The following is a 27,829-nucleotide window of genomic DNA, read 5'->3' as shown; positions in this document are numbered from 1 at the left end:
TCAGATAACGTCACGTTTTGTGAATTTTGAGGCATTTATATATATTTTTAAAACATATAAAGGGTTCATAATTATTAATGGTCATATTAACTGGCTGATATTATATCATAGAACAAAACGTATACGATCTCCTAAGCCTGTGTTAACCTCAGACCTTATTTTCGACGTTTATCCCAAAACCCGATTGTTTTCCCATAGGTATGGCTGAACCAACCAGAAGTAATTTATTTCCGGGTTTTAGGACTACAATCTGACGAGCTCAAAACCACAGATATAACATTGATAGAGAGAGTTTGTTAAACACATCTTTGTCTATATACCATGTTAAACCCATCTGGTAATCTTTAGAAATTATTTTATTCATTTTAATCGGTGAAGATGCATCCTCTCGTGGTAAATATAGGCTACCCATCATATTTTATTTTCATAAATCGCAGGTAGGCCAACATTAGACAGTCTACTGAACAGGGTCTTTGTCTACAATCAACAGGCCAATAAAGAGGCTGCTTTCTCACCGCGCTCCTATCAGAGCGCTGTGCGCTGCACGTGTGCCTCCTCGGCGCAGTGAAACCGAACCCTATCCACTTTTTGAAAAACGTTTTAAAGAGCCAATCATATTCGTTCGTGTACTTCTTATTAACCAATAGTAGACGCTAAGGCCTTCATCAAGGGTGGGCTCCCTCTGAACGATGCACACACGGTTAGAGTGAACCATAACTCTGTTGTCATGTTTTCCTGCCATGATGGAGCGTCATATTTCTTCTTCTAAAAGAATATTCTGAAATTAACAGATTTATGCATTTGTGATATTTTTTGTATTAATTTATAGACGTCACGATGGGTAGCCTGTGTAGAGAAATCGTCACTCTTCAACTCGGGCACTATTCAAACTTCGTTGGCACACATTGGTGGAATTTACAGGTTGATACGGGCTAAAGTTATCGGTTTCTGCATATAACATGCATGTGTTTTAAAAGTTGTAGTTGGCAAGCTAGCTATCTAGCTACTATTTTAGTTAACAACTGGTGCAGTACGTGGCTAAGTTAGCTGGTTAGCTAGCCACTACTATTCTGAAATAACTAGTTACTGTAGTTAGCTAGCATGACCCTAGTTATCGTACATTCAAACTGAAATAGCCAGGCTAACAATGCGGAGAAGAGTGGTGTTTTGGTGCACAGAGGGTGAGAGGTGCAGCAAAAGGGAGCGAGGCGAGGGTGTGGCCCACATTTTACTGCAACAACCATCGACAAATATTGCACAGCCATCTAACGTTATACCGCTAGAGCAAAAGTAACTAGATAAAATAATCCATGTACTGTAGCTAGCTAGGTAACAACGAGGAAAAACCCAGGAGTCATTTTTAAATCTCAGGAAAAAAAGACGTGATTTAACGTTCGAGATAGCTAGCCTGCTAACTATGTCTTTGCTGCTAACTATGTCTTTGTAGGCAGAGATGGTTTGTTTATGGTGTCGGGACCTGCTGTTGTAGTGTGGGCTGTTTATTGTCTGTCTTCATAAACATTGTCAATTGGTGCTCAGTGCACCTCCCTTTGCACCATGGAAGGTGACACATTGAATTACCATTTGTCTTTGTATGAGTTGACACAGTATACATAGCAAATATTTTAAGGCAAATCATATGTTATGTATGTAAATCTTGACTGCATCTTATGCCACTATTAAGATACATTTTATTCTCTCCCTGTTTGTATTGCATCAGGATGCCTCACTGACCTATGACCCAGATGCACCCCCAGGTGAGCTCCAGAATGATGTTCTCTTCAGAGAGGGGCAAACCTTTGGGGGTCATATTACCTACACCCCCCGCCTGATCGCCATGGACCTTAAAGGTAACCAACCCTTGGTAACCTGCAGTGCATCATTCATAAGGGCACCATGTTGCCGAAATGTTCTGAAGCACTTAACCGCTTCCTTGAAATTTCACACAAATGGTTTGCTGAATGTCACTTAGAGTTCACAGATTGAGTAAACATGTCATGTTGAAGGTTTTACAAAGTTTGCCACAATTACAGTGTACATCTTTAGGTTTGACGGTGACAAATGGACAATGCATGTCATTGGAGTAAGGATAGCTACTGTGGCTACAGTGGTAGATATAGATTGAACAACAAGGTTGGCTACATTTAAATACTGAATCAACATCCTCTGTGTCCATTGCCATTATATAGGTAGCCTTCAGACACTGAGACAGGAGGGGAGCCTCTATGAGACTGGGAAGGATCCCACTGCTATTACATGGTAAGTGTGTGTGCGTGCATTTGTCTGTCTGTGTGTGTGTTTCCCTCAAACCTTGTTTATGTGTATGAAGTAAATTACTTCTCTTTGCAGGGAGGGCAATGTAATGGTGCACAAAGAGAGCCTGCCAACAAAGAACTCCTTTCTCCTAGACCTGGACAAGCTAGACGTGAGTATGACACAAACACCAAGTATACTACTTCTCTCCCTTTAAACCCAAAGAATGAAGGCTTTTTAAACAGGATAGTCCAAAAACAACTCCTAGCCTTTAAACCTTTAAGCCGGGTGTACACTTATCAATTTTGTCCCCGATTTGGCTGTCCCATACAAGTTTTTGAGATCGGAGACAAAATCCCCATGTTGCCTATTTGGAGTGCACGGCCATCACCGACGCTCATTTACTGTGAGCGTGTCAGAGACGCTACCAATCCCGTCTGTGAGCAGTCCCAAACGTCGTGATCTTTTCAAACGTTTAATTTTATCAGCACAAAATCTGGAATTCTCTTGTGATGTAAGATGTGCAACGTCAAGTTTTGAGAACGGTGAGCAGCAATAGCCAATGAGAGCTCGCCAGTGAAATGGCAACGTTATTTTGCATCACCCAGAATGTGTTCACTCGTGCAGGAGCAATGAGTACTACTAGTATGCCTTTGTACTTGGCTTTAACCAAAGCAAAAGTGCCAAATTGTTACAGCTCTCAATTCAACATGTTTGTTAGAAATGTCAACTCTATGGCAAGCGTGAATATCTGACTGAAAACGTTTGAGGCTGCTTTGAGCCACAGCTCATTCTAGCTACACAATCTAATCACATCATTGTTTTTTCGCAAGACAGCATGGTGGTATGGAGAATCTTCATGACCAAGTGAAGAATCTTGTAGTGTGTGACAACCCGTCTGTGCCAGATCGTTGAGTGTGCGCACCACTACGTTGGCAAGACAAAAACATACAGGAAATACGGTAATTTAATGTGAGAGGCTCAGCGACGTCAGGATTTTGAAAGTTGTGTAGTGTACACCTGGCATTAGCCCGATTGCATGTCTGAAGGAACCAGATAGGTGTAAGCAATATTGCCGAAACTCGCTGAAGCCTGTTGAAAGGCTAGGTAGAGCCGTCACCATATTACTTACACCTGCCCAATACTTGCAGTTATTCAATCACCAAAGGGTTTGGGCCCAGGGCAAGGAAATTGGAGTTGTTCTTGGACCAGGCATAAGTCGTGTTCGAAAAGGCTCTCATTCAAGTGTCTTGTTATGACAGTTATTTTTATGTCCAGAAGGGGGAGATATTGGCTGAGGTTGATTTTGACCCAACTCTAGTGCCTCACTGTTCAGGTAAGGTCTTCCTTTTAAAGTATAATTTCCAAGATGACATTTAATCAATATTTAATATGATTTATATGTTAGCAAACTATTGTGTGTGAACCTGTATGTCCAGAATGGGCTAAAAGAGGATCAGACCGAGAAACAAGCCGCTCGGTCACTCACACACACTTCCTTTTCATCGATCCGTGTTTCCTGAGTAGGGGCTTTAGCCATGGAGACGGTGAACAGCCGCTTGGAGCGCGCTCAGAGGGGCTATCGACTGGAGGGCAGTGTGAGGGTATGGTCGGACTTCTTGAGGATCCACCTGCACCCCCGCACAATCTCTGTCATCCACGAGTACAACCATGACGGGTGAGAGCATCACCATAGGCACATACAGTCAAATAGTAACAGCCAAAGATGCAGTTCTCCGTATCTCATTCCCAACCCAAAAAATGAAACCTTTACCCGGGTTCGTATCCTATATCCAACCCCACCCCCTCTTTATTTGACTGTCTTTTTTATTCTTTACATATTTTAAACCAAATAGTTTGTTTTAATAAAAGTCAAGTTGAAGATGACAAGAAAAGGTTAACTATGATGCACCCTTGCCCAACCCAAAACCTCAATTGGAAACTGAAAAGCGGGATAAGAGGGCATGAAGCCCTGAGCTGTCCCTACCAGTTCCAAAGTTTGGTTGATGAGTTGTTGAACAGATATGAACCTGAAAAATGATTAAGGTCACACACTACAGTACATTACTCGCAGTGCCTTTCTTAGTGTACATCCAGTCCTATTATGTGGCTAGGTCTACTCCAATTATTTCACACGGAGTGCTTTTCCCATACGCTACAGCAGAACTAACTTGGATTTCTCAGGAAAATGACTTTGTTTTGGCATTGTGTTCTACAGGGAGGCCCACCGCCTGGAAACGTTTGGCCAGGGGGAGGCTCTGCTTCATGGCTCAGTGCTGGAGGATCTGGAGGACAGACTACACTTCTTCATAGAGGAATGTGACTACCTACAGGTAACTGACTGGTGATCCTTTACCATGACTCTCCAATAGGGGTTATCACAAACCCTGGTCCTGGAAAACTACATGTCTCGAATACCAAAAATATCCATATCCATCCAAACATACTTTGTTCATTCTAAAGGCCCCATTCGGTACAATCACTCCTCGAATGGCTGATTGAATCTGTTTGTCATCTCTCCTTTCTCTTTCTCCTGCTCTTCCTTCTGCCATCCCTCTCCCTCCCAGGGGTTCCAGGTGCTCTGTGACCTGGCTGATGGCTTCTCTGGCCTGGGTTCAAAGGTCACCGAGATGCTGCAGGACTCCTATGGGGGACGGGGCATCCTTACCTGGGGGCTCGCACCTGTTAGTCACCCAGACACAGTGAGTGACAAGAGGGAGGTTTTTGGCAGTGTGTTTTCAGGCAGTTCATCAGTAAGCACTGTTTTCTTCAACAGTGTCATGTTCATTAGGGCACTCAATGGACAATTAGCATTTCTTATTGGCCAAGTCCAGGTAGTCCCTCCCTGTTTGTCAGTTTTCTTCCGTTTGGTGCCTAATGAACATGACCCAGGTGTTCTTTGCCATGTAATGCCATGGGTTTTATTCGCTGTAAATTGTAGATAGAAATGTAATTCAGAGTTCAGCTGAGATCTGTGATTTTGTTTTTATTTCACAATTTGCTACTGATTTAATGACTATAATCTGGTTTTGTCCATATCATAGTAATTGTTTCATGCACATCTATTGTGTTGTGAATAAAGTCCTATGACATTGTTCTTCTGTTGCTTTCCTCAGACCCCGATGAAGGAGCTCTATCACCTGTTGAACTACTCCTTAGGCATGGTCCACATGGCCAATAACAGCTCGTTCTTCTGCCCTTTGACCCTGAAGGGCGGGCTGGGCAGACGGCCCGCCCAACCCCCCTCCTTCCCCCACCTCAACTACGACGTGAGTCAGACAGACGCCACCCTCTTTTCCCATCTATCATCTGTCTATTCCCACATTTTGGTACTCATTTATTCGTTCTGTCGCTGAAAATATATAGACTTGATTGAGCTGTAGTGCAAATGATTGACATCGCTCTCCCCCACCGTTGCTTGAGAGGATGCTAACAGTTATTTTTAGCACTGTTAGCATCGATGTCCTACAACCCCAGAAATATGTGTGTGTTTCTCTGTCTATTCCCATCACTCACTGTCTTTTCGGTCTCCAGCCCTCACTGTGGTACCACTCCAGCTCTGTGCTGGCTCTGGCCCTGGACTCCCTTACTGTCCCTTATAGGCTGAGGAACAACAGCACCCCCATGTGGGAGTTTGCAGACGCACTGGCAGTGTCCGGGAGAAAGGTGAGAGTTGGGTGCTTTCTTTGAATGCATTAGTTTAAAATCAAGCTATTTACAATGCTAACCCTACTGCTATCTCTTATGTCAGAATTTTTTCCACTTCTTCCCAATGACACTAACCTGGTTAAATAACCTGTGAAAGGTCTGAAAGGTTTACAGGTATGACTAAAATAACAGCTCAAGCTAGACTGCAGCTCTGGTTGGCTTCAGTTGTCCTCCTCAAATAACATTTAGAAGGGAATGTCCAGGGCACAAGATAATCATTATGTCTTCCCCACAGCCTACTATACATTTAACAGATTTACAGTGTGTGTGAGACCAGGGTCATATTGATTAGTGGGCACACAACAAAAAATAATTTGAAAACATTTCTTGTTGGCCAAGTCTGTGTAGTTCCTCCCTGTTTCAGTCTGTTTTCTTCCGTTTGGTGCCTAATAACGTCCCGCCCAATTATTATTTTTTACTTTAGTCTATTTGGTAAGTATTTTCTTAACTCTTCTTGAACTGCACTGTTGGTTGAGGGCTTGTAAGTAAGCATTTCACAGTAAGCTATTGCTGTATTCGGCGCATGTGACAAATAAAGTTTCATTTGGTTTTTGATTTAATTAACATGGCCGAGATGTTTTTCCTCAGGTGGTGGCTGCGTACGGAGCCCTCCCCTTTCCGATGACGCAAGGCAGCTCTCTCCCCGACGCCCTGGGTGACTGCGCCGATGTGTTGCCGTGGAAACCCCTATCGGCTTGCCCCGAGCTGGGCGATGGCCACTGCTTCGGCCAATCAGTGACCCTCAAGGGTTTAGAGGGGCAGAGTCTGGTCAGGTGAGACAAAACATGGCTGTTATGTTACTGTTATGTTACTCTGTCAACTGCAAGTGTATTTTTGGGGCATGTAGGTCTGTGTACATCTGGGTATTCCAACTCATAGGGTTTTAGATACAAAACTCCCAATATCACTCCGCATTTATATCAGATAAGTTATCCTGTCAGCGTTAGTCAAAGGTTGAGTTGACAAATTTGCAGATGTTTTTAATGGTTCTGAAGGTGTGTGGAAACGTTGCTCTGGTGTTAATGTGCATTGCTGTAACGTTGCGGTCCCATCTGCAGCCAGCTGAGACCAGGGATGCAGCCGCCCACCCAGCTGCATAGCCTTGACTGTGGGGAAGAGGTGCTAGCCTCCTACATCAATGCTCACTACCCCGCTACGCCTTTGTGAGTGTCATTCTTGCATACTCAATAGCACCCGTTTTCTCACACACACACACACACACACACACACACACACACACACACACACACACACACACACACACTTCCACTCATGCACTGACAATGTCACACACTCACATAGGCAGGCTTAGAGACATGGCCACATGGACGGATTCAACACACACACGACTGTAGTAGTTTGATAGACCAAACCAATCCTGCTGTTTAAACCATGAAAATCACAATTGACCATTTCCTCATTCTCCCTGTGCAGTTCGGTCCAGCTTGTATCCAGCCCCAGTAAGCTGACCCCGCCCTTCCCACAGATATTCAGCCAATCCTTGGGTCCACAGGGCTTTCTGCAGAGTCAAGCCCCTCCCCCAAACAGTGAGTAAATCTAATCCTAATGTTTCTCTGGCATTTCTGGTCCATTTATCTAACTGCGCTGTCTCACTCTGTCAAGTTATTTTCAATGTTTGTCTCTCTGACTCAGTCTATGTTTCTGTTATCAAGTTTTATTAGTCGTATGTTCAGGATACACATGGTATACACCATCCAATGAAATGCTTACTTGCAGGTTCCTTCTCGGCAATGCAACAACAAGAATAAAATATAAGAATACGAACATAAAGTAAATGGCTCAGTAGAATATATAATTTTTGCAGAAGTATAATATAGGAAGGCATGATTTTTAGTGCAATATTTACACATGTATCTGGGAAGGGGGGATTAGGGGGCAAGTGTTTTTAAATTGTGCAGTATTAATAAATAGTAATAGTAAAAGCCATTTTATCTGGCTACACAGGTGATTGTATATGCATATTCTACCCTTCCCCGCTCACTCCCTGTCAGTCACTTCACTTCAGATCTCTGCCTCACAATCCCTAAATAAGTCTATTCTATTTTCATGCCTCACTATGCTTGTATCCAACAGTCTCTCCCATTATTGTCAGGTCTATACCTCTAACCTTATCTCCCTCTTCCTATCCTCTCTTCCACACAGAGCGGTCCTGTGTGGTCTCCTCCCTCCCCGTGCTCACCTCCCTGCAGTCTTCTCCGGCCCTGGGCCCGTGGCTGTCAGAGCTGCACCGCGGTGCCAGCACCCTGGACCCCCGCCGCATCGCCCCCAGCTTCCTCTCCCAGGGGCCTGAGCTGCCCGACTTCCAGGAGTCCCTGGAGCAACTCCGCCTCCTGGCCCGCTGTTACCGCAACGATAGCGGAGGCATGATGCGCTCCTCCTCGGAAGAGGACGACGATGATTGACAGTGATGATTGATTGACTGACAACCGCTGAACCGCAAGAGTCATTTTCTCTTTTCTGTTTTCCGCGCTGTTAGCCCAGAATGATTCTGCGCACTCCATACCATCTGAATAGATGGGTCTCAATTGACATTGACTAGTATTGACAGACCCACCCATCCACATTGTATATTTTTGTCTGTGGATCTGATCTCATTCATAAAGACTCAGTGAGACTTGATAAGGATTGTGAATTCTGGTTGGAAAGAATGGAACGGCTGTTTATTTTTTTTATTTCACCCTTTATTTAACCAGGTAGGCCAGTTGAGAATAAGTTCTCATTTACAACTGAGATGGTGACAGAGAACGGTTATCTTAACTGACAAAGATATTTGGACTGTGAAACTCAGTCATTAAATAAAGGAGAGACAAAATAAGAGGATAGAAGAAGGAAAGGTCAATGAAGGGTGAATGTTGGTAGGCTATATATTGGAACTGATAGTGAAGTTAATTCGCCACATGCACAGGATACAAAAGGTATAAAACAGTCCTCTCCAGTTCTTACCTTGCGAGCTATTTGACAACAATGCAGTGATGATAATAATATAGATTTCTTTTCTTTTTTTTAACACAAGAACTACAATGCGAGTTAAAGAAAGGCGAGAATGCAAGTACTGTATATATTTGTATCTGCAAATAAATGTGCTTTATACAACTGTCCAGTTATTGTCAATAGTTTCCCAAATTAACATAAGTCATTGTAGATTTCTGCTAGAATCTGTGGCAGGGAGGAAATTAAAGGTGCAGTAATCTTTTATATAGTTTTTCCGTCCTTGCCTTTAGATGGCAACATTGAAGCTATGGCAAAACAAAATGTGGAACGCTAAGAAAAAGTGGTTATATTTATCAAGCCCTTGCAACAAGGAGATGGATTACATTACGCATCCATTTCTGTCAAAAGTTCAAATCATTTAAACTTTTTACACAAGTTAAAATCACTGAAAAATTATAAAATATACAAAAATTGCATGGCTGGCCCCTAGGCACATATGGTAGATGCTTTGCCTATAGCTTGAAACTAACTATCTTCTCAGTGTAGTGTGCCTATTTATGAGAATCAGGTTGGCTGTAGCCTTTGACAAATACAGAATTATGCCAACATCTCATGCACACACCCACAGCTCATTAAGAGGAAGCTGACCAGAGGCAGTTAACCCACAATTTTCCCTATCACCCTGACAAGAAGTCAAAAGAAGATAACAAACTTGAGGTTAGATGTCTGAAGTCTGCCTTCTTCCAGATAGCTCTTAGATATCTTATTATTTCACAGACATTGGAGAACCTGAACTCCTCCAGCACCTCTAGCTTGGTCTCCACCTCCCCGAATTCGGGCCGCCTGATTTCGAGCACCGTCCTGGGGTTGTGCTGTGCGCTGGGCCTCCCTGGTAACATAGCTGTCCTGGTGGTCATCCTGCGCCGCTCGTCCTGACGCCCCAACTTCACCCTGTGCCTCATGCTGAACCTGGCTTCCTCCGACATCCTGTGCCTGGCCACGGTGCCCGTGTGGATCTATACTCTCCTGCACGGCTGGACTCTGGGCCGTGCTGCATGCAAGCTAGGCACCTTCCTGCTCTACCTCAGCCTGTATGCTAACGTGCTAACGGTCACTCTACTCGGTGTCCAGCGCTACCTCCAGGTGCTATACCCGCAGATGTGGAACAGGCGCAAGGGGGAGGCGGTGCTGCTCCTGGCCCTGTGGGGGCTCGCCAGTGCCCTGTCTGCCCCCACCGTTGCCATCGAGATGTGGGCGATGACGAGCTCAAGTGTGTTGGGTGGTCCATTGCATGGGGTGATGTAAGTTGGGGCGGCAGGTTGCCTAGTGGTTAGAGCGTTGGGCCAGTAACCAAAAGGTTGCTAGATCGAATCCCAGAGCTGACAAGGTAAAAATCTGTCGTTCTGCCCCTGAACAAGGCAGTTAACCCACTGTTCCTAGGCCATCATTGAAAATAAGTATTTGTTCTTAACTGACTTGCCTAGTTAAATAAAGGTTCAATATAAAAAAGTTTAACAATCAGTCTTCCAGTTAGATGACACAGGAACCTTGATATAAAACTCAGATTCACATACAGAATACCTCAGTAGTCTATAGTAAAGATCTGTGTAGCGAAACAGGAGACCACACTCTATATACAACCTACCGTCAATCATATCTTAACATTGTTGCATTGGATTAGATACAAAGTATTTAAGATGAGAAAAACATGTCTAGACTGGTTTGTCACTCTACTATCTCGGCCTTGAGCCTGTGTGACTATCAGCAGGAGCAGACAATTCTCAGCCTGAGAACTAGAACATCTCCATTTACTCAGTACTTTTCCATCATTGCGCATTGCAAGCATACAAAGGTTATCACATATATACAGTAATCATGGCACTGGTGTAGCCCCACACCTGACCCCCTGGGTAACCCCCAACATTATCCCCTTTGAGACTACCTAGTCTCATATAACCATGTACAGATATTGACGTTAGACACCTGGAACTTTTAACCATCACATATAGGTAGTATAGGAATCATCCTCTCGGTCAGTTCGGCAGCGAGAGGGTCATAGTTGGGGTCAACACCAGTGGCATCATAGTATTCATCATAGGGGGCAGGTAAAGCCAATACCATTAAACCAGGCATGGTCTTCTTTACTGCCCATTTACCAAGACAACAAAAAATCTAAACACAGCAAAAGCCTACCAATAACAGGAACTACAAATGATAATATACCCATTAAAATCTGGCCCATAACATTTCCAAGTTTCCCAGTGAACCATTTACCCATCCTTTTCAGAACATCATCGTCACTAGGGCTGAGAGTATTAGAGAGCTTAGACATATCAAGCAGGATTCTGGTCATGTTATCGGAGGAGTCAGGAAGTAAAATTACGCATTCGCCATCGAGGTCCAGTCCCAGGGCCTTACACTCGCCTCCCTGTGCTGCCAGTGTAACCGGTGTGAAATGGCTAGCTAGTTAGCGGCTTTTGTGGAGCGAAAGGTAACGATGCTTCGAGGGTGTCAGTTGTCAATGTGTGCAGAGGGTCCCTGGTTCAAGCCCAGGTAGGGGCGATGAGAGGGATGGAAGCTAAACTGTTACACCAGCAGGTAATCCAAAGCCAAACTGTGCCTAGCTGTAACTGCCTTAAGATTCTGGACATCCAGGGAGAGCTGGCTAAAACCCTTGTAGGTCAAATTAATATGAGCTTGTAGTGCGTAAGTCAAATTTTTCATCCATTTACCTAAAATGGATACACCAATGTTAGGAATAATGGAGATACCGAATATCTCAGCTGGTTTAAGGACATGGCCATACGCCTCATTGTTAATTGGAATCAAACTTTTTATATGTGTGGAAATGGGATCAGTGGAACGGTTAGTTAGTATAGCAGAGGCGGGGACTGAGAGCATTGATAAAATAGTTTCACCGAGGAAACAACACCCGGGGCAGTTATTTGGAATGACCAGATAACCTCTACTGCCGCAAATCCACATAAACCCCCAGGGTGATCCCATACCATCGTTTAGAGCAAGATGGGTCACTCTAGTAATTAAATATGAGACATCCACTAAATGCCAGCCATAGGGTGTACTAAAATGTTGCCTGCGCTCTTCTTCTTCAGGGAGGTAGCCTGCAAAAGATCTACAATGCACTGTTACACCCACAGCCAAAGAGCCATTGTTACAGATACATAATGGCGGAACACGTTCTTACTTCAGATTCTCTAAAATTGGTTCAGCCACAGTGGTCCACATGTTTTCACTCCAGCCATACGTTGGGTGAGTACACATAAGCCTTTTCCTAACTATCTTCCAATTATCATCATCCCGGGGATTATGCCGTGGCCAAAACCCACGAGTTACAGTCCCTATTTTATCCTCAGCTTCTGGATTCCCATTTGTCAAACACCCTCCCCATATATTGTATCCCCCAGTTCCTTTCGATACGTTCTTATTACCCTGATCAATTAGCTCATGTCCATAAAAGAGTCCTAGGGTACAATTACGCTGGCTCTGCTTGTCTTTTGCCCTCCTCATAAAATACAACATTCCACAGACCTGATCTGTCTCTGCCATTGGTCTACTCATTGAACCAAACAACTCCCTCATGGATTTGGGTTTAGACAAAATTAACACTGCAGTCCCGTTTGGAGACACTTTTCTACCTAAGTCTCAAGCAAACTTTACCCATGTGTTGACAGGGCCGGCTTCACCAACACAAACAAGTAGTGTGGATAGAGCCAACACAGTCAACCACCAACGACCACATGCTGTCATCTTCCCTCTCTTATACCCCCTAATAAGGCTGGAACGAATTGCAAAAATCACTGAAGTTGGAGACTTATATCTCCCTCACTAACTTTAAGTGTCAGCTGTCAGAGCAGCTGACTGATCGCTGCAGCTGTACACAGCCCATCTGTAAATAGCCCATCCAACTACCTACCTCATCCCCATATTTGTTTTTTGTTTTTCTGCTCTTTTGCACACCAGTATTCCTACTAGCACATCCTCATCTGCACATCTATCACTCCATGTTAATTGCTAAATTGTAATTACTTCGCCACTATGGCCTATTTATTGCCTTACCACCTTACTTCATTTGCACACACTGTATACAGATTTTTCTATTGTGTTATTGACTGTACATTTGTTTATCCCATGTGTAACTCTGTGTTGTTGTTTTTGTCGCACTGCTTTGCTATATCTTGACCGGGTCGCAGTTGTAAATGAGAACTTGTTCTCAACTGGCCTACCTGGTTAAATAAAGGTGGGAAAAAAAGGGTTTGTTTATTTACAACATAACCTTGCTGATCATGTAAAACAGTTGGTTCTTCAGGGCTTTGGTCTTGCCCTTCATCTTTTTCAAGTCTTTNAAGGGTTTGTTTATTTACAACATAACCTTGCTGATCATGTAAAACAGTTGGTTCTTCAGGGCTTTGGTCTTGCCCTTCATCTTTTTCAAGTCTTTGGTCTCGACTCACATCTGCTTCTGCCTCTTCTTTCAGGCTGTCTGGCTCCATCATCTCCTGTGGGCTGAACACCTTCTGGCAGTGGGACAGGAGGTGCCAGCCAGACCTTTCCTGAACTCTGACCGCCGTTGGTGTTGCCATTGTTACCTTGAATGGCCCCATCCATCTTGGCTGGTTCCATTTTCTCTTGTGGACCTGGATAACCCCATTACTCTGGGGGTGGTAGATGGACACAAACTTCTGGTTCACTCCCATCATTATGGTTACCTGCTTCATTACATCACCAGTTAAGTGTGTACCATTGTCTGCAGATAAAACCTCAGGAACACCAAATCTAGGTATTATCTCACACACTTGTAGCTTTGCTACTGTCTTAGCATCACAGTGTGTGGTGGGAAATGCCTCCACCCACCTGGTGAACCTGTCACTAAGGACTAAACCGTACCTTTTCCTTTTTTTTCTTTCTGCAAGATCTATAAAATCCTATTTGTAATAGAACTATAAAAGTCCTATTTGGCAAGATGGACAAATGGCAAGATGGACAAATGGTTCTCTTGGTGTAGGGAAATTACCTGGTTTCAGAGGTGTTCCTTTGGCAACAGAAACTGTTTCACATGCTGAGTCAAATTTGGACAAAACCAATCCAAAGAAATTACCTCTTTCATTCCCCCCCTTGACAAATGGGCCATACCATGGGCCACTTGGCAAACAGAAGCAATAAGACAAGTTGGCAGACACGGTCTGCCAAACGGAGTCTGTCTCCAAATTTTAGAAACCGGGTCAAGTTTACAACCCCGCTGTTGCCATACCAAATAAGAACCAACATTCCAAGCCTGTTTAGATGCCAAATCATCAGTGTCTTTCCCAACAGTAGCAGAGAAGAACATGGAGTGGCAATGACACTTTGAGGCAGCCAATTTAGCAGCCTCGTCTGCCATGGCGTTACCCATACTCACAAAGTCTTTCCCCCCAGTGTGAGCAGCAACCTTCACAATAGCCAAAGCAGAGGGCAGCATCATAGCCTCCAAGAGATCTAAAACCATAGTTCTATTACAAATAGGACTTCCACAAGCATTGTGAAAACCCCTACTCCTCCAGACACCACACCAGGAGAGACAAACCCCTATTGCATAAGCAGAATCAGAGAACATTGTATCACCTTTCCCTTTCCTCATTTTACAGGCAGTGGTTAGCGCCAAAGTTCAGCCTGAGAAGCTGAGAAAGTATCCCGGTAATCGGTTGTTGTAGTGAGTGGTTCTATCAATTGTCACAATACCAAACCCTGCATGTTTCTTCCCTGTAGTTTGATCTATATATGCAGAACCGGCAACGAAAATCTCCAAGTCATCATCATGTCAGGGCATGTGTCACGATGAGGTCAGGCCAGTGTCAGAAGAGGGTCAGGCCAAGTGTCAGGAGAGGTCAGGTCCAGTGTCAGAGAGGTCAGGCCAGTGTCAGAGAGGTCAGGCAGTGTCAGAGAGGTCAGGCCAGTGTCAGAGAGGTCAGCCAGTGTCAGAAGCAGCCAGAGAAGAGAGGTCAGCAGTGTCAGAGAGGTCAGCCAGGTCCGAAGAGTCAGGACGCAATTGTAGAGAGTAGGCCAGTGCAGAGAGTCAGCCCACTCTTAAGTCACAGTTCAACTGTGAAGTTTGATTATTGGTCCTTTTCTACTATCTCATATAGTACTGGGGCCACTGGAGGAAAGGGCGGTTCTCGTTATTGCTGATCGTCAGAAATAGAACTGTTAGTGTCTGATTTCTTGTCACCAGACCCTCCTTCTCCCCCTTTCTGTGGTTGATTCTCGCGCTCTGGTGCCAGACCACGGTCCTGCTGTGAATCCTCTGTGCGCATCGTGGATCGTTGTTCCTAATCCCGTCTGTTAATCCCCGAATGTCCTCCCTCTTCGTCACTCCAGCGTGAGCCATCCTTGATAATTGGAGGATTTGTGGACATGGTTCCTCATGTGTCCAAATTTCCACACCCCAGCATTTGCCATAGGTGGCCATTCTGAGTGATGGGAGCCCCATGTGTGGGTTCTATAGGTCCGAGGGGAAGTACCAAAAGGCACACATGGGCTGTGGGTTGAGCCTAGGTCACTGGGGGCACTGTAGAGACTTTTTTTACTGCGCACATCAAGCCCCTGTGTCTTGATTTCTGCTTGTTATCCAAAGACAGTTCTGGCAGTGTGTCTCATATAATCCTCACATTCCCACTGTGACCTTCACCAGCCACACTCCTCAGTTCGTCTGTACTTTTTCTGGGAGTTTGCGCAGGCTCTGTTCATAAAAACAATGTTTCCTCGGTGGCTTCAGAATGGTCATGGCGCTCTCCCAATTCCTCAAGCCATTTCTGTTTCAGGTTATCTATCCAATCTCCGAAATCTGAGTCGGGTCCAAATTTATAGTCAGATAGTCTACTCATGTCTCGCATGGTAGGGAACATATCTCTCAAGCAGTCCCATAGGTGTTGTCTGCACTGGCTTAACTCCAGCTCAGCGGGTTGAGCCATTAACCCACAACGGATCATTGCATCAGTGAACTGTCCATGGTTGAGTGCCCGGGATAAAATTCCCTTCATATCTCCAAGGCAAAGGGTCTGGTGGCCGTGTCTTGTTTCAAATTCTCTTATCCAGACTTCAGCTCATTTCGACATTCTTGGTAGGGATTTAGCAGCAATTTGCAATATCTCCAAAACTCCAGGGCTTGTATTCAGCATACATTTGCCCGCCCGGGCCTTGTTTGTACACTAGAGGGAACACGCCCTTTGGGTCATCATCCGAACTTCTTGCTCTATATCCTCTACATTTTTCCTCTTCGAGTTTCATTCTTTCCATTTTCTCTTCTATATCACCTTCCATTCTTTCCTCTTCCGTGAGTTGTTCTCTTAGTTCATCATATTGTCTCCTGTTTTCCTCAGAATTGTCATCCTGTAGTTCCCTCAGTTGTTTTCGGTGTTCGTGGACTTTACGCCTCAAGTCTTTCCATTGTTCTTCGAAAACACAGTATTCTTTTACTTGTTCCAAACGTTGCTCTTCCATCATATGTCTGGCAGTTCTCACTGGTTTGTATGAGATCGTTTTCGTACTGCCTGTTTCCCAGTCCTTCTCCGGATCCCAGGGTCCACTACTGCCCTTATATGAACTGCTGGCCATATGRGGAATCTTCCTGTCTTTGTCTTTGCCTGGGTTTCCTAGAGGGGTTGACGAGGACCAGGGGGACCCTAATTCCGCAATTCGCCAATTACTGAAACTATTTTCTCCGTCTCGCTCTATTCTTTTTTCCCCCGTTTGTAGACTCTCGTCCTCTTCTCCTTCTTTCATTAGTTCCCCCTTAATAATGACCTTTGTACCAGTAGCTATTAAAGGGTATAAACCTTCTCTCACTTCCACACCTCCTTCTTTATCTTCATACGGTGGGGGAGCTGTAGGTTGAAGGGGCCCACATCCTGGGTCTCTCTTTTTCCCTTGTTCCGCCATCCATTGACTCTTCAACTGTTTCAACTGACTTTGAGCATAAAACGTCTGTCCTTCAGTCCGAATGAGTCCCAATATAGTGTCTGACAGTATGGTAACCTTCTTATTACCCTTCTTCTTACTGCCTTGCCTTCCCTTGACTATGTCACTTATCACATCACACTTAGTCTTATCAAATGTTCCTTTTCTTCTTTGTTTGTCCATTTATTCCATTTACAAAACACCCAGTCCAGGTCGGTTTCAAGTAGGGATATTTGTCCTGTAAATATTGTTTAGGACTAGTATGTTTCATTGGTGTGGGACCCACTGTCTCTGCACTGCCTTTGGTTGAACCTGTCATGGTGCCCCGTGACTTTATTTTAATCAGGTTCTATGTAATGTGGACTGATTGACCTCCTAGTCTATGTAATCGAGAAAATAGCTGTGAGATGAGGATAATACCACCAGTGATGTGCAGGGTCGACAGAGCCCCCCGGTATTGAAAACCGGATAGGTTATACGGACCTGAATCGAATAGGGAAGTAGAGTCAAGTACGAGGCGCCGGATAGGCGCTACCCGGAAGCGAGTGACATGAATAACCGGCTGGTGGAATGCATAGACCCGCAAGGTATAAGAGACCTAAAAGACCAACGTGATCAAGATAGATAGCATATCCAAGGGGCAACGGCTACAACGAACCGTCACCAGGGACTAGAACTGGTGGGTTTTCCAGTCCTATTGTCCTAGCTTGTCTATTTTACGGGGTAGTATGAACCTACATAGGATGATTATACCCTAATTCCCAGTGCTTTTCCCTTATACGGGGTAGTAGACCAACATTAGGGTGATGAATAACTCCTACCCAGTTCTTATTCCCTGTATACGTGGGTATAGTATTCTACCCGATAGAATACAGGGATAGAACTGGTTTGCGCGTATATCATCCTAATACAGTTAGGTCTTTTACTACCCCGAGTATATGAACTAGGGATAGATACTGCGTTGGGTATTCATCTCCTCGGTTAGAGTTCTACACCCAGTATACAGGACTCGAACATAGCGTTTGGGGTCTATATCATCCTTATGTTAGGTTCTAACTACCCGTATTACAGGGATAGCCACTCTGTGGTTGGGTATATATACATCCCTAGTGGGGTTTAGAGGTAGTCTAACAGACCCGTTACCGGGATAGCCAGTGAACCATTGGACGATTCGGGCTAACCATCGCATTGAATGGTTAGTTTATCTTCTTACCGGTAGATACAGGCCCCGAATTAACGGTCTCTTTCAGCTGGTTCTATTAATCATCCCTCCGTTGTTTCATTACTACCCGACGGTGATACAAGGGGATAGATAACCCTGTCGGTAATGGGCATTATAGATCTCCTATGTTAGGTTTACTACCCGTAACAGGGATAGAACTGAGGAACTAAGTCCTGGGAATACGTCAAGTTTCCCTTACCCTTCCTTGGATTTAGCGGTGGTTCTATGTAAACACCCTCAACATAGTGATATGAAGGGATTTACCACAACGCAAGCTTGTCTTATCCCTGTTACTGTGAGCGAGGTGGTAAATCAGTCCTATGTTATAGGGTGCTAAACTTACCGCTACTTACAAGAAGAAAACTGAGCGGATTGAGGTTATATCATCCTATGTTTAGTCTAAAGGCTACCACGGAACATGGGATGAATGAGAACGCACGTCGGGGGCGAAGAGACAGGCCCTAGGTACGGAGGCATCTATCCACCCTCGGTAAGACATAGGCAGGAGAACGGCGGAGTTGAGCACGGTGGAAGGGGTAACCCGCTAAACAACCAGAGAAGAGAAGAAGGAATCGGTGACGGCAAGGCGCAGTTCGCATATCCCTGCCTAGATGGCGTAGGTGCGTTAAGACACGCATACACATACGCCGGATGATATACCCAAGCCGAGTTCATCCCCCATGTATACGGGGTAGGTGCTATTCTCATAAAACCTAATACATAGAACTGGGTGGATGATGGTATATGAATCCCCAACAACAGTTCCTTCTATGTTTAGTATCCCTGTTGCTGACTTACCCCTATTACATGACGGATAAGGTGATAAAAAGAAACGGCCGTAACATAGGATGAGTATAAGCCGCAAACGCAAGTTCTATCCTGTATACGGGTAGTAGAAAACCGCCTACACATAGGAGATATACCAACGCAGTTCTAGCCCTGTATACGGGTAGTAGAACCTAACATAGGATGATATACCCAACCCAGTTCTATCCGTGTATACGGTAGTAGAACTAACATAGGATGATATACCCAACGCAGTTCTATCCCTGTATACGGTAGTAGACCTAACATAGGATGATATACCCAACGCAGTTCTATCCCTGTATACGGGTAGTAGAACCTAACATAGGATGATATACCCAACGCAGTTCTATCCCTGTATACGGTAGTAGAACCTACATAGGATGATATACCCAACCCAGTTCTATCCCTGTATACGGGTAAGTAGAACCTAACATAGGATGATATACCCAACCCCAGTTCTATCCCTGTATACGGGTAGTAGAACCTAACATAGGATGATATACCCAACCCAGTTCTATCCCTGTATACGGGTAGTAGAACCTAACATAGGATGATATACCAACGCAGTTCTATCCTGTATACGGGTAGTAGAACCTAACATAGGATGATATACCCAACGCAGTTCTATCCCTGTATACGGGTAGTAGAACCTAACATAGGATGATAACCCAACCCAGTTCTATCCCTGTATACGGGTAGTAGAAACCTAACATAGGATGATATACCCAACCCAGTTCTATCCCTGTAACGGTAGTAGAACCTAACATAGGATGATATACCCAACCAGTTCTATCCCTGTATACGGGTAGTAGAACCTAACATAGGATGATATACCCAACGCAGTTCTATCCCTGTATACGGGTAGTAGAACCTAACATAGGATGATATATCCAACCCAGTTCATTCCTTGTATACGGGTAGTAGAACCTAACATAGGAGGATATAACCCAACCGCATTCTATCCCTGTATACGGGTAGTAGAACCTAACATAGGAATATACCCAACCCAGTTCTATTCCTGTATACGGGTAGTAGAACCTAACATAGGATGATATACCCAACGCAGTTCTATCCCTGTATACGGGTAGTAGAACTAACATAGATGATATACCCAACGCAGTTCTATCCCGTATTACGGTAGTAGAACCTACATAGGATATATACCCAACGCAGTTCTATCCCTGTATACGGGTAGTAGACTAACATAGGATGATATACCCAACCAGTTCTATCCTGTATACGCGGTAGTAGAACCTAACATAGGATGATATACCCAACGCAGTTTCTATCCCTGTTACGGGTAGTAGAACCTTAACATAGGATGATATACCAACCCAGTTCTATCCCTGTATACGGGTAGTAGAACCTAACATAGGATGATATACCCAACCCAGTTCTATCCCTGTATACGGGTAGTAGAACCTAACATAGGATGATATACCCACGCAGTTCTATCCTGTATAACGGGTAGTAGAACCTAACATAGGATGATATACCCAACCCAGTTTCTATTTTCTCTAACCCCTCTTCTTCTTTAGTTTCACTACATTTATTCACTAACCACGCCACTGTAAATGGTTCCACATGTATGTAAATAACCACAATTGGTTCAATTGTTTTTTAACTTCAGTACGGGGTCTCCCTATCTCCTCTCTTGTGGATGTAATGGAAGAGTAAACTCACAATATGTCTTTCCCAATACGCAATTCACAAATGTATCCCTTCTTGTACTAGTCTTAAAGACTTGTTATCAATACCAGTCTAGATTTATTTCAGTACATAGAAAATTATTGATATTGGACTAGCATATATCCATTCACTGTTTATTCAAATACACTCAACTCATACAACAATTGTCCCACACAATCTACAACACCACCAATTATACATATATCAAAACAAAACCAGTGTCTCCCTCAGGTAAGAACACCATACATAAAACCAGTGTCTTCCCTCAGGTAAGGACACCATACATAAAACCAGTGTCTTCCCTCAGGTAAGAACACCACACATAAAACCAGTGTCTTCCCTCAGGTAAGGACACCATACATAAAACCAGTGTCTTCCCTCAGGTAAAACACCATACATAAAACCAGTGTCTTCCCTCAGGTAAGAACACCATACATAAAACCAGTGTCTTCCCTCAGGTAAGGACACCATACATAAAACCAGTGTCTTCCCTCAGGTAAGAACACCACACATAAAACCAGTGTCTTCCCTCAGTAAGGACACCATACATAAAACCAGTGTCTTCCCTCAGGTAAGAACACCATACATAAAACCAGTGTCTTCCCTCAGGTAAGGACACCATACATAAACCAGTGTCTCCCTCAGGTAAGAACACCATACATAAAACCAGTGTCTTCCCTCAGGTAAGGAACACCATACAAAACAGTGTCTCCCTCAGTAAGGACACCATACATAAAACCAGTGTCTTCCCTCAGGTAAGGACACCATACATAAAACCAGTGTCTTCCCTCAGGTAAGAACACCATACATAAAACCAGTGGCTTCCCTCAGTAAGAACACCATACATAAAACCAGTGTCTTCCCTCAGGTAAGAACACCATACATAAAACCAGTGTCTTCCCTCAGGTAAGGACACACATACATAAAACCAGTGTCTCCCTCAGGTAGAACACCATACATAAAACCAGTGTCTTCCCTCAGGTAGAACACCATACATAAAACCAGTGTCTTCCCTCAGGTAAGACACCATACATAAAACCAGTGTCTCCCTCAGGTAAGAACACCACTACATAAAACCAGTGTCTTCCCTCAGGTAAGAACACCATACATAAAACCAGTGTCTTCCCTCAGGTAAGAACACCATACATAAAACCAGTGTCTTCCCTCAGGTAGGACACCATACATAAAACCAGTGTCTTCCTCAGGTAAGAACACCATACAAAAACCAGTGTCTCCCTCAGGTAAGAACACCATACATAAAACCAGTGTCTTCCCTCAGGTAAGACACCATACATAAAACCAGTGTCTTCCCTCAGGTAAGAACACCATACATAAAACCAGTGTCTTCCCCAGGTAAGAACACCATACATAAAACCAGTGTCTTCCCTCAGGTAAGAACACCATACATAAAAACCAGTGTCTTCCCTCAGGTAAGAACACCTACATAAAACCAGTGTCTTCCCTCAGTAAGAACACCATACATAAAACCAGTGTCTTCCCTCAGGTAAGACACCATACATAAAACCAGTGTCTTCCCTCAGGTAAGAACACCATACATAAAACCAGTGTCTTCCCTCAGGTAAGAACACCATACATAAAACCAGTGTCTCCCTCAGGTCAGGACAATACATAAAACCAGTGTCTCCCTCAGGTAAGGACACCATACATAAAACCAGGTGCTTCCCTCAGGTAAGAACACCATACATAAAACCAGTGTCTTCCCTCAGGTCAGGGACACCATACATAAAACCAGTGTCTTCCCTCAGGTAAGGACACCATACATAAAACCAGTGTCTTCCCTCAGGTAAGAACACCATACATAAAACCAGTGTCTTCCCTCAGGTAAGGACACCATACATAAAACCAGTGTCTTCCCTCAGGTAAGAACACCATACATAAAACCAGTGTCTTCCCTCAGGTAAGAACACCATACATAAAACCAGTGTCTTCCCTCAGGTAAGAACACCATACATAAAACCAGGTGTCTTCCCTCAGGCAAGACACCATACAAAAACCAGTGTCTTCCCTCAGGTAAGAACACCATACATAAAACCAGTGTCTTCCCTCAGGTCAAGACACCATACATAAAACCAGTGTCCTCCCGCAGGTAGAACACCATACATAAAACCAGTGTCTTCCCTCAGGTAAGGACACCATACATAAAACCAGTGTCTTCCCTCAGGTAAGAACACCATACATAAAACCAGTGTCTTCCCTCAGGTAAGACACCATACATAAAACCAGTGTCTTCCCTCAGGTAAGAACACCATACATAAAACCAGTGTCTTCTCTCAGGTAAGAACACCATACATAAAACCAGTGTCTTCCCTCAGGTCAAACACCATACATAAAACCAGTGTCTTCCCTCAGGTAAGAACACCATACATAAAACCAGTGTCTTCCCTCAGGTAAGAACACCATACATAAAACCAGTGTCTTCCCTCAGGTAAGAACACCATACATAAACCAGTGTCTTCCCTCAGGTAAGAACACCATACATAAACCAGTGTCTTCCCTCAGGTAAGAACACCATACTAAACCTGTGTCCTCCCCAGGTAAGAAACACCATACATAAAACCAGTGTTCCCTCAGGTAAGAACACCATACATAAAACCAGTGTCTTCCCTCAGGTAAGAACACCATACATAAAACCAGTGTCTTCCCTCAGGTAAACACCATACAAAAACCAGTGTCTTCCCTCAGGTAAGAACACCATAAATAAAACCAGTGTCTTCCCTCAGGTAGAACACCATACATAAAACCAGTGTCTTCCCTCAGGTAAGAACACCATACATAAAAACCAGTGTCTTCCCTCAGGTCAGGACACCATACATAAAACCAGTGCTTCCCTCAGGTAAGAACACCATACATAAAACCAGTGTCTTCTCTCAGGGTAAGAACACCATACAATAAAACCAGTGTCTTCCCTCAGGTAAGAACACCATACATAAAACCAGTGTCTTCCCTCAGGTAAGAACACCATTCATAAAACCAGTGTCTTCCCTCAGGTAAGGACACCATACATAAAACCAGTGTCTTCCCTCAGGTAAGAACACCATACATAAAACCAGTGTCTTCCCTCAGGTAAGGACACCATACATAGAACCCAGTGTCTTCCCTCAGGTAAGAACACCATACATAAAACCAGTGTCTTCCCTCAGGTAAGGACCACCATACATAAAACCAGTGTCTTCCCTCAGGTAAGAAACACCATACATAAAACCAGTGTCTTCCCTCAGGTAAGGACACCCATACATAAAACCAGTGTCTTCCCTCAGGTAAGAACACCATAACATAAAACCAGTGTCTTCCCTCAGGTAAGACACCATACATAAAACCAGTGTCTTCCCTCAGTAAGAACACCATACATAAAACCAGTGTCTTCCCTCAGGTAAGGACCACCATATCATAAAAACCAGTGTCTTCCCTCAGGGAAGGACACCATACATAAAACCTCAGTGTCTTCCCTCAGGAAGACACCATACATAAACCAGTGTCTTCCCTCAGGTAAGAACACCATACATTAAAACCAGTGTCTTCCCTCAGGTAAATACACCATACATAAAACCAGTGTCTTCCCTCAGGTAAGGACACCATACATAAAACCAGTGTCTTCCCTCAGGTAAGAACACCATGTGAATAAAACACTTTCAATCACTTGTCACCCAGTACCTCAGTACTGACTTGGTTCATCCTCATCTATAACCAAGTTCCGCACACAAGGTTCCATTAGACCCTCAGGAATGTCTAACTATTACACCTGGGGTTCTGGGTCATTTATCACATATACATACAGCCGGGCTTGTACATACATTTAGGTATCGACTGTTCCTGTAATCATCAACCCCATGAGTGAGCTGCCTCTTACTGTACATTCTGGAATGGGTCATCAACCACACAGTGCTTTTTCTAATTTCAGACTTTAGGTTTAACAGGCGTCTGCTTACCTTATAATTTGATGCGCTGCACAGTGGGACGAAGATCATCCAGAAGCAGTGGTCACTCACTCCTGGCAAGCTCGCCAAATGTTGGCTGGTCCTTTGCATGAGGTGATGTAAGTTTCCTTTAACAATCAGTCTTCCACATAGATGACACAGACACAGGAACCTTGGTATAACACTCAGACAGAGATTCACATACAGAATACCTCAGTAGTCTATAGTACAGATCTGTGTAGCGAAACAGGAGACCACACTCTATATACAACCTACTGTCAATCATATCTTAACATTGTTGCATTGGTTTAGATACAAAGTATCTACGATGAGAAAAACATGTCTAGACTGGTTTGTCACTCTACTATCTCGGCCTTGAGCCTGTGTGACTATCAGCAGGAGCAGACAATTCTCAGCCTGAGAACTAGAACATCTCCATTTACTCAGTACTTTTCCATCATTGTGCATTGCAAGCATACAAAGGTTATCACATATATACAGTAATCATGGTATTAGTGTAGCCCCACACCTGACCCCCTGGGTAACCCCAACAAGTGCCAGCGACACACGGGCTCTGATGCTGAAAGAGTTGCTGTCCTCGTCTTGGAGACCCTTTTATGGTTTGTGGTCCCGTTCTCTGTGCTGGTCACGTCCTACTGCTGCCTCCACCGGCGGGTGAACCAGACAGCGCTGTTCAGCAGTGCAAAGTTGACGCGGCTGGTTACCAGTGTGGTGGTCACCTTCTTCATCGTCTGGATCCCTGTGCACATTGTCAATGTGGTGGACATCACCGGCAGTGTGCTGCGGGCTTCCCAGCCAGAGGCCTTGGCAGCGCCGCTGAGCCACAGAAGCGCAGCAGCGCGTGTCGTCCGGAGCTTTACGTTTTTTAACAGCGGCCTGGACCCCTTCCTGTACGAGGATCCGGGAACAGCCCAAATCGTCGTCGAGGGGCGACAGCGGGATGCAGGCCACAAAGATCTGATGTCTGGAGCTGTGCTCTGCTGGTGCGACTAAAGGCATGTGACTGGCAAGCAACTGTTACCCTTCCAAGGAGCTTATCATATAAACTACAACGCGAAAAGTATGGTTTACTTCACTTTTAATCATGTRAGCACAGGTAACAGCCGTTTACAGTCTTTTTATGTTTTTCATTCTTCCTGTCCCCAATTCACTTCAACTATATTTCTTTATTTCCCATGGGCTTCACCAGAGTACCCCCTAGTGGCTGGAATACAACTGTATTAAGCCCCTTACACAACCCCTAAATCTAACCCTCAGCCTACACATAGTCAAACCCCCAAACTGTAACAAATTAGGCTACTCTCAATAAGAAATAACTTTTTTATGTGTTTTTGACTTGGTTTTTAGAGCAGTGAAATAGGAGTCCCATCAACCCTGCTTTTTCTTCTCCTCAACAAACCCTATGTTTTAGGTTGCTGACTCTGGGTCTCTATAGTCTGTACTTCCTAGGTATCCGTAGGGTAGCCTAGATTTGTTATTTTGGTGATCTATCTCCTTTCAAGCTTGACCTCTATTGGTCAAAACTTAAATTGTATTGCTTCTGTCAGCTTTCCCATGCATAAATAAATATATTTTGTTTCCATGAATACATCTTTGTTGTTTCTCTTAAAATACATGTACTTCTGCTTTGGTTGAACCATAATGTGTTGTACTATTTCGTCATACTTGTGAAGTTGCCCCAATGTATGTCAAAATCTGGACAGGTATTTGAGCAGTGAGCACGACGGAAAAACACGAGATCTATGCAGCAAACCTTGCACCACTCTGATGCCCAATATGGGTTCAACCATTTTAGTTTCAGTCTAACCCGCAACAAGAAGTGAGTCAACTTGCCAACACTGCCGAAAAAAATTATTCTGAACCAAGTGAAGGTAGAACTTACCATATGTCAGATGTAACAACACATTTGGTACACGGACAAACAACTTTATCCCCACCTAAAGGAACATAAATTACAAAAAGGCTAAATCTTAAACATATATTGACACTTTAAACCATGTATTCAACACTATAGGTTACCGCTATACAGTACTTATACAGTTGAAGTCGGAAGTTTACATACACTTAGGTTGGAGTCATTAAAACTAGTTTTTCAACCACTCCACAATTTTCTTGTTATTAACAAACTATAGTTTTTGCAAGTCAGTTAGGACATCTACTTTGTGCATGACACAAGTAATTTTTCCAAGAGTTGTTTACAGACAGAGATTATTTGACTTATAATTCACGGTATCACAATTCCAGTGGGTCAGAAGTTTACATACACTAAATTGACTGTGCCTTTAAACAGCTTGGAAAATTCCAGAAAATTATGTCATGGCTTTAGAAGCTTCTGATAGGGTAATTGACATCATTTGAGTCAATTGGAGGTGTACCTGTGGATGTATTTCAAGGCCTACCTTCAAACTCAGTGCCTCTTTGCTTGACATCATGGGAAAATCTAAAGAAATCAGCCAAGACCTCAGAAAACAATTGTAGACCTCCACAAGTCTGGTTCATCCTTGGGAGCAATTTCCAAATGCCTGAAGGTACCACATTCATCTGTACAAACAATAGTACGCAAGTATAAACACCATGGGACCATGCAGCCGTCATACCACTCAGGAAGGAGAAGCGTTCTGTCTCCTAGAGATTAACGTACTTTGGTGCGAGAAGTGCAAATCAATCCCAGAACAACAGCAAAGGACCTTGTGAAGATGCTGGAGGAAACAGGTACAAATGTATCTATATCCACAGTAAAACAAGTCCTATATCGACATAACCTGAAAGGCCGCTCAGCAAGGAAGAAGCCACTGCTCCAAAACCGCCATAAAAAAGCCACAATACGGTTTGCAAAGATTGTACTTTTTGGAGAAATGTCCTCTGGTCTGATGAAACAAAAATATAACTGTTTGGCCATAATGGCCATCGTTATGTTTGGAGGAAAAGGGGGGAGGCTTGCAAGCCGAAAAACACCATCCCAACTGGGAAGCACAGGGGTGGGAGCATCATGTTGTGGGGGTGCTTTGTTGGACTGGTGCACTTCACAAAATAAGTGTGTGAGGTAGGTGGTGTGTGAGGTAGGAAAATGATGTGGATATATTGAAGCAACATCTCAAGACATCAGTCAGGAATTTAAAGCTTGGTTGCAAATGGATCTTTCAAATGGACAATGACCCCAAGCATACTTCCAAAGTTGTGGCAAAGCATCCTTCCTATCTCAGTTGCCAGACAGGAAGGAAACCGTTAAGGGATTCCACCATGAGGCCAATGGGGACTTTAAAACAGTTACAGAGTTTAATGGCTGTGATAT

At 44.0% G+C, this 27,829-nt stretch overlaps 1 protein-coding gene, 1 long non-coding RNA gene and 1 pseudogene across 2 annotated transcripts in view; 2 read left to right on the top strand and 1 right to left on the bottom strand.

The window, feature by feature from the left end:
* The window catches only part of LOC139023300 (uncharacterized), a 48,967-nt gene extending 21,748 nt beyond the window's left edge, over positions 1-27,219 (bottom strand). Inside the window, exon 1 of the long non-coding RNA XR_011474432.1 lies at positions 27,018-27,219. This is a non-coding gene — a long non-coding RNA (uncharacterized lncRNA). The remainder of the gene's footprint in view (positions 1-27,017) is intronic.
* On the top strand, positions 707-9,080 carry msto1 (misato mitochondrial distribution and morphology regulator 1). The gene is made up of 14 exons (XM_023975216.1): positions 707-921; positions 1,721-1,850; positions 2,190-2,259; positions 2,350-2,425; positions 3,532-3,589; positions 3,781-3,931; positions 4,472-4,586; positions 4,821-4,955; positions 5,370-5,522; positions 5,788-5,919; positions 6,550-6,734; positions 7,020-7,124; positions 7,396-7,508; positions 8,125-9,080. The coding sequence occupies exons 1-14, from the start codon at positions 838-840 to the stop codon at positions 8,382-8,384; spliced, it is 1,767 nt and encodes a 588-aa protein (XP_023830984.1). The 5' UTR covers positions 707-837; the 3' UTR covers positions 8,385-9,080.
* On the top strand, positions 9,026-25,530 carry LOC111954830 (leukotriene B4 receptor 1-like; annotated as a pseudogene).
* Positions 27,220-27,829: the final 610 nt, after the last annotated feature.

Source organism: Salvelinus sp. IW2-2015, linkage group LG30 (genome assembly GCF_002910315.2).
Source record: "Salvelinus sp. IW2-2015 linkage group LG30, ASM291031v2, whole genome shotgun sequence".
In the NCBI taxonomy this organism is placed as follows: Eukaryota; Metazoa; Chordata; class Actinopteri; order Salmoniformes; family Salmonidae; genus Salvelinus; species Salvelinus sp. IW2-2015.
The sequence above is the reverse complement of the archived record's forward strand: the minus strand, read 5'-3'. Positions and strand labels throughout refer to the sequence as shown.

What these genes read in the sequence shown, in the direction of transcription:
- msto1 (XM_023975216.1), top strand. Translation starts at nt 838, where the DNA reads ATGGGTAGCCTGTGTAGAGAAATCGTCACTCTTCAACTCGGGCACTAT. An exon ending in GATCGCCATGGACCTTAAAG is followed by an intron (nt 1,851 to 2,189) that starts GTAACCAACCCT and finishes GCCATTATATAG; the next exon opens with GTAGCCTTCAGACACTGAGA. An exon ending in GAGGGGCAGAGTCTGGTCAG is followed by an intron (nt 6,735 to 7,019) that starts GTGAGACAAAAC and finishes TCCCATCTGCAG; the next exon opens with CCAGCTGAGACCAGGGATGC.